The sequence below is a fragment of the Gossypium hirsutum genome, chromosome A12, assembly GCF_007990345.1.
Source record: "Gossypium hirsutum isolate 1008001.06 chromosome A12, Gossypium_hirsutum_v2.1, whole genome shotgun sequence".
NCBI lineage: Eukaryota > Viridiplantae > Streptophyta > Magnoliopsida > Malvales > Malvaceae > Gossypium > Gossypium hirsutum.
In genome coordinates, this window is record NC_053435.1 from 101,839,806 (window position 1) to 101,847,607 (window position 7,802).

At 35.2% G+C, this 7,802-nt stretch overlaps 1 protein-coding gene across 1 annotated transcript; it reads right to left on the minus strand.

The window, feature by feature from the left end:
• Positions 1-3,734: 3,734 nt before the first annotated feature.
• LOC107946823 (ABC transporter G family member 14) lies at positions 3,735-7,117 on the minus strand. Its single transcript, XM_016881289.2, has 5 exons — positions 6,690-7,117; positions 5,816-6,605; positions 5,205-5,381; positions 4,926-5,110; positions 3,735-4,833 (listed from the first exon to the last, which is right to left on the minus strand). Exons 1-5 carry the CDS (start codon positions 6,858-6,860, stop codon positions 4,183-4,185), a joined length of 1,974 nt encoding a protein of 657 aa, XP_016736778.2. The 5' UTR covers positions 6,861-7,117; the 3' UTR covers positions 3,735-4,182.
• Positions 7,118-7,802: the final 685 nt, after the last annotated feature.

A 7,802-nucleotide genomic window follows, 5' to 3' on the forward strand; every position in this document is an offset into this window, starting at 1 on the left:
GGAAAGATAATTCTTTTTCCTGCAAATGAAGGAGATATATCACCTCTAACAACTGCATCTTCCAAACCTTTATAGTATATATGCCCTTAATTTAGGTTGATTCTTCAACGTTCAATAAAATATTTACGCTTCAACATAAGTAAAAGCATTACACATAAACTATTGAGTCAAACGACCATTGTCAATTAAAGTGTGACCTTCTTTCTTTCTACAATGAAGCAGATAAGCATAACATTGACGTTGAGTCAATTTTGTCCTTTTAGAGCTGGTAGATTCGGCACCTTTGTGCATAATTTCAGTATGGTATCCATCTTCTCTATATGAAAACAACAATGGGTATTGCATGGACATAAGACTTGGGTGTAACTCATTTGGTGCAAACCACCTCTATGTTCCTCTGTAACATCTTGCATAGTTGTTGACTCATTTGTAGTGCCAACTATAAATCCTACAACTTTTGATGTAGTTGGTAAATTATACCATCATTCATCCTTATTACGTATATTAATAAATTTGATATGTACATGTGAATAATTATATGTTTGAAATTTGCCTCATATCATCTTAAATATTTTCATTAATTGATTGTGATCGTCTTAATTTTTAACAGCTCATCAACAATATTAGGATCTAATGAACTACTGTTAGTATCCCTGCCCATGCTACCAAGTCTCTTACTAATCTCATTCTACATATCATATATATATATATATATATGTACAATTGTGCAAATTTTGGTTTACAATTATTGTCAGGTAGAAGTGATTCAATCTTATGATGGTTATAGCCGCCTATCTTGAAAACAAAGGGATCAGTACCATTGTTAATGTTGTTGTCAACCATGCCACCAATGGAAGTAAAAGAAAATGTTGAGTTGTATGTTTAAATGTTATCACTAAATTCTGAAGTGCGTAGATCACCTCTATATTTTATTATGAAAAACAATGTAATATACTATTTCATGCTCTAAAATTAATTGGCTTTTTTTTAAATTAAAAATTAAATCGCTACTTAATTTGATTGTATTAATTATGTATAGTAAGCTTTTTAAATAAAACATTTCAATAACCAATAAGGTCGTGAAAAATGTTATATATGTTTCCAAATATATATGGCTTGGCTCATTAGGCCACGTTAGCTTATGCGCGTGTAGTGTGAACAATATTCCCAAAATGATCCATTTTATTTTATTAAATTATTAAAAATAAAAATATTTAGTAACATCTTTTAAGAAAATAAAATAAAAAGTCAAAAATCACCTATTCATTTTCTTTTAATATTTCCATTTTCTGTTTAGCAAAAGAATGAACTAAAGACCCCATTCTTGTTAATGCAATTTCGTTTGATCAAAATAATCAAAATTAAAAATGTATTTTTTTTCTTTTGAAAATTCCATAAAAAAATAAGTTTTGTTTTTGAAAGTTAAAACAAATGGCAATGATTGGGCATGGGCCCATGACCCTGATGCACTACGGCTTTTTCGACTTTAGCCCAACTTATGCACCGAAAGCCGAATAATTGGTCTCATTTCATTTGTGGGCCATTCAATATTTCAATTTTGAAATAGCGATCAGACTCGGGTCAAGTATGATTAGGAATCACATTTGGGTTTGGAAATCATTATCCGTCACGCCTTCGGGTTAGGTTCGGCGAGTAGTTTCCATCTCTAAAATATTTTTCCATCATTTTATTTGTTGTAATTATTACTTAATAATCACATCGTGTATTTGTAGTTATCTAGGGAATAATGAAATTTTAAAGTTTGAAGTGAATATTTATTTATTTTTTTAAATTTATATATCCTATTTCGGTTTATTAAAGTTTTGGTCGTATTTGGCTCTCATCCCAAATAGGTGATATGCCAGAGCGATAATTCAAACGGATAATTTAGAGGCGATCAAGGTCATACAAGACTCTTCTTTGACAGTTTCGAACTCTACCTTAACTAGGTGAAATTTATTAACTATTGACGAACGTAGGACTTTGGGTTCTACAGCACATTCCTAGAGAGGTTAATAAAATTGTTGTTTGTAGAGATCTCAAGAGAGGTGCTTGTAATCCCTCTTGTTGTTAAAGCAAGTGACAGTCTTGCTCTAGAAATTATTGTGTAATTAATTGCCTGTTTTTTTCACCAAAAAAGAAAAAATGGCCCCATTGTTAGGGAAGTGATTTATGATAATCAAACTAATCACTCATTCTATTATTTTACATTAGAATTTTCATTAGTTTTCGTGATTATTAGTATTTATTAATTTAATTACTATTTTATGTTTTTAGTAGTAATTTTTATTATTAGTGTCATTAATTCTTCTTATTATTTCCTACAATTTCTCTATTTTTTTAGTTCTCAACTAGTTTGTGTTTATTTTTGCATGATAGAAAAAATTAATTCCATTTTATTCGGAGATTGGACCAACTATTTGAAATTTAGATTAATATTGAGAGATTGATTTTAAACAATTTGAGTAATATAGAGAACCCATAATGAAAGGTGTTTGTAATAAGATTGAGTGAACTTGGGGTTCATCAAGTGAGAAATGTTGTATGCTTTTACAGAGTGTTTGGACAAGACATTTGGATGTGAATTTTTTTTATTAAGGTTTTTAAATCTTAAAAATAAATTTCTTTATTTAGATAAAAATATTTAAAAAATTTTAAATTTTGTAAGAAATTTAAGGAGGAGTTTTGAGTAGCTCAAATTTCATCTTTCAGAATTTTTAAAAAAAATATTATCCCACTATAAAATAAAAAATATAAAATTCAAATGTAATTTTTATTTAATTCCAATATATTTTTTATATTTCATATTATTAAAAATATTTATATATTTTTATCAAAGTAATAATATTCATATTACATATTTTTTATATTATTTATTGTAATATCATTATTTTTATTTTATAATTATTTTTTAAAATTTATGGAATTTCAATTACTTAAATTTTTTTAAAAGAATATTTATCCAAACAAAATAATCATAAACACTAACATTTTAAAATGATGCCTTTAAAAAGGATAGCACCTTAAAATTTTCCTCATTCAAACACACCCTTAAAAATGGTGGGGTAAATTTGAGGAAGATTTATAATGGAAAAAACCCTTTGTGTTTAAATTAGGTTTTCAACTTCAAACAGGTTATAATAATTTATAGTTTCGAGTTTTGAGATTCAAATACAAAATGGAATTGACTCTAACTAAATGCTCTTTCACTTGAAAATTTCTATCCAATGTCTGGAACGATCGAGTTTAAGAATCACATTGGGCGGTCAAATGGGAATAAAAGTGAAGGTAGATTTTGGGCGGATAACTTGCTTCATAATGCACGTACATGCTTATCTCATTTGGATGTTGCTCGTGATCCATGGATATGGATTGGCTCCAGTAATGGCATTGTGACGATTAATGAAAAGTATTGTTAAAAAGTGTTGGCAGGAAAAGAAGCCGAAATGGAAACTGATGTCTCCAGGCATATATAAGGTGAGGTCAACACTGTGCAGATTTTCTTGCGAAATTCAAACATAATCAGGAGCCAGGCCTGGCTGATGTACCACCCCTGGGATTAGGGAATATGCTCCTAGGAGACATCATAAAAGGTGTCTGTCAATACAGTTATAAGCTTGTAATTGACTTTCTCACTTTGAATTAGTCCATTTTCTTCTGCCATGGCTGTTAATTAACAGATTTATTTATTTGAAATCAGTTAAATAGTTTTACTTAATAAACTATCACATCACTTCGGCCACACATAGCCTTCCATGTTTCTTTCATTTATTAATTAATAATATAAGAGAGTTGGCTTCTTTTGTAGAGGCAGATAAGAGTGCTTTATTAGGCTGTGATTAACTCCAGTCTTTTCCGTCAGTCATCACCATCCTATGTTCCCTAAATTACTCCTTTTGGGCTCTGAATAAAATTAAATTAGTACGTAAGGATGTGGGGCTTGTTTTCTTTAATGCAATTGTGGACGGCATGTGTTTTCCTTTCCCGCTCTCTGATCACATTCACATATATTCGACATTCAATTTATTTAAAATAGTTTGAATGCCAATCTCAAATTACCTAAAACTATGGCCAAAAAGATTTTTTTTTTTAAAAAAAGTGATACATATGGTCTCAAAGGGATGATGATGATGATGATGATGATGATGATGATCAAAACTCTTCCAACAGTTCCGTCTGAATTTACCTCAACCGCACTCGATGAAGAGCCATATAAGCGATGAGTCGATAGCCGACCAGCATGAGTGCCATAATAGACACATCTATCCACATGTGACTCAGACCCATTGATTTGATGGCAGGAAGATCCCCAACCCTACACCACACTCCCTTTGAGCACTCGTAATAATCATCCTCTCTGTACTGAACTCCAAGCAGAAGCTTGTAGCAATAGTAGCTATAACTCAAGTACTTTAGCCACACTATGAAAGCCGGGATTTGTTGAACATAGTATCCCCCAGCTATGAGGAAAACAAGAGTTGTTACAGAAGCTAATGTGGTGGCCTGTTTAACGTCCATGAGAATAGCCCCAATGGCTAAACCCAGACTTTGAGAGACCAGCACATTGTAAAGCACCACTAGCAGGGATAAGATGAAGGTAACAGGGTCAGGTTTAAGACCACCCATCCAATAGATTATGAAGACGAAGGCTGTGGGAAGCGCAAGCTCCAGTGGTAGATCACCGAATGTTCTAGCCAGGAAGTAAGATGAAAGGCGGTACATCCCAGATGATCGTTCCTTGATTAGCATTCTTCTTTCTTGTGGAAATGTGAATACCGCATTGTAGAGTGGATAGAATCCCCAGAAGACAGAGAAGAAAAACAGCAGCGCTATCTGTTTATATGACATGCAAAACCCTTTGTTTAGATTCATTGTGATATACTACTACTCAATTAGTGTGTTGATTGAAAAAGAAGAGCTCTTACGCGGTCAGAGATGTGAGAAGCTGGGGTATGCCACCATAGTAGTCCACCCAGTACGGCCACACTGATGACTTGGAAAATTCTTAGCCTGTTGAAGGCTTCGTACCTCCTTTCTCTTACCCCTCTTTGGAGCAGCACCTTGAACTGATGCCACCAACTTGTGCACCACTGTTCTGATTTGTCATTCCCTGCATTAATCAATGCATCATAAATAAGCATATGATGTACAACTCAAAACTAAAGAGTAATTAAGGGAAGTTGATGGATTCCAGAGAAAATTACTTGCAGATGGCTCTTTTGCATTCATGCCGCTATTGACATCTGAATTGCAAAGCTCGGCTTTCAGTCTTGTGGAAATGTTTTTCTCGTAGGCAGATATAAGAGCATCTTTCACCGATTTCTGTTCTTGTTCTGTACTCTCAACTTGCTCCACTGAGTGTATAAAATCAGGTCCGATTCCTGCAGTGAACAGCAATCAATATTGTTCACCAAGTAGAATTCATTACCTGATCGCCAATATACATGGTAATTTTGCTTCTAATATACATGGATATATTTGAATTCATTATTTTTATTCTGAATGCCGACTAATGTGTTTAATTGAAATTTGAAATATAAGAGCGAATATATTTATGCACTGAAACTCTTTTATATATATATATAATTTTTATTTTAATAGTTAAGCTTTTCGACTATACGAAGGAAGTATGAAGAGTGGATCTTTGACAGAGCAGACTCCATGTGGCGGCACCATTTTTTGTAAAGCCATCTAAGGGTAGAGTAGAACAGCATGAAAGAAAGAAAAAGTAAACAGAAGAACTCAAAGCGTTCCATTCCTCATTGGTCTTTCTATACGAATGAAAAAAAGAAGAAGAAGCAGAGCTGAAAATTACCGTTAGCAAGATCAAGTAAGAGATCAGCTGGATTGACAGTCATGGATGTAGAAAATCCAATGGAGGAAAAATATTCCAGGGCTGCAGATGCTGAACCGTAGTAGATGGGGCAGCCCTCAGAGAGCAAAACAACCTTGTCAAACATGTGATAGAGTCGACTAGAGGGCTGATGAATGGTGGTGACTACAGTTCTGCCCCCACTAGCCAGGCGTTTGATTGTGGTCAAGATCCGTTGTGCTGTGGTTGAGTCCAAACCTGAGGTGGGCTCATCTAGCAAAAGTAAACTTGGATTGATTAGCATTTCCTGGCCTATGCTAACTCTCTTCTTCTCCCCACCCGATATTCCTCTAAATAATGGCCCTCCAATCATGCTGTTTCGGCATCTCGTTAGTCCCAGCTCAGCGATAACTCTCTCCACATGTTGGACTTTCTCATCTCGGCTCAAGCTGTTGGGCAGCCTTAACAGTGCAGTGAATAAAAGGGTCTCGGTCACCGTGAGATGAGGGTACAAAACATCATCCTGAGCCACGAATCCTGCTCTTCGCTTTATGGCACCACAAAATGGCTGACCATTGTATGTGATCTTTCCGGATAGCTTGCCAGTGAGGCGGCCTCCAAGAGCAGTAAGGAGGGTGGTTTTACCACTTCCTGATGGACCCAACATTGCTAGTATTTCTCCTGGATAAACAACACCTGAGATGCCATTGAGTATGGTCTTTTCTCGTGTGATCCATCCACCCCAGCATGATCCTTTCTGCTCCAACTTCACCTTGTACACGATCTCTTCAAACTGTGAAAAGAGTCACAAATTGCATGAACTAGCATAGTAAGAATAGTAGGGAATAGACGATGTGATATTAGGGCTTTGATTTACCTTCAAAGTTATAGGATACATAGTGGTGAGTCTGACAGGAGGTTGTGAGTTGCGTTGTATTGGAAACGCAAGCATAGCACTGTTGTGGGGCTCAGGCGTCTCTGACAGAGCCTCCAATGGGCCACTACTCATGCCATGTTCTGGTTTCGTTGCTATCAAGTTAAGAGGCATGGCTAAATCAATGAAGAGATATTATTGATTGTTTTTGGCGGAAGGTGACGGCGCTAACGTAGCTGGGGCCTGGGGGGATGATGGGTAGGGAGAGAGAAGTTAACAACTTCCTTTTAACTTGGCTTCCCAAAGTGAACTGGAGAGCATATAAATATATATACACACACATTCCATATAGTTGGAAAGCGATAGAAACGATCGAGGATTCTCCTGTGCGCTAAAGCACTTTAATGTAGGGGCTACTCTTCAATTCACTATGGTGGGAGTGGGACCCCACCTTCTTTCCCTTAATTTATTCTAATACTAAACTCTAAACCATTATTTTATAGACACACTCTCTCTAATCTTCTTCCTAACTAAGCTACTATTTACCATCATCATCGCAGTTATTATTTAGTAGGGTAACCTTGGATGTATGCCCAGCTGAGATCAAATTATGGCATGTGGTACATGAGGTAGCTGTATAAGCGTGCCCATGCTAGCTAGTATCATTTTAGATCACTATAACTAGCCATTATCTCTGTATCATGAAGCAGAGTGCTGCAAATAGTTGCATCTGGGCCACTTAAGGTCAATGAGCCTGTCTTTGGATTTTTTGCTCTTGTTTTAATATGCACATGCTCTGTACACAGATTTGGTGCATGTAGAAACGGAGTGATTGCCAAATAGGAAAGGCCATAGGTCCAAGTGCTTTAAAAGACAGAAGCTCACTATTTTGTTGGGTTTTGATTTTCTTTTTCTTTTAGATTTTTGTTTTTTAGCATAAGCAATAGCACTATACACAATGGAACGGGAAAAATTCCTTTTACATCAATGTCCTATTGGTCTCCTACAAGACCAAATATGTACGGATCACATTTGGACATGAAATAAAAATAAGATTTGAATTTGAGAAAAGGTCTCCCCATGGTGAGGACATGATTGACACGAGGGAAAAAAAAG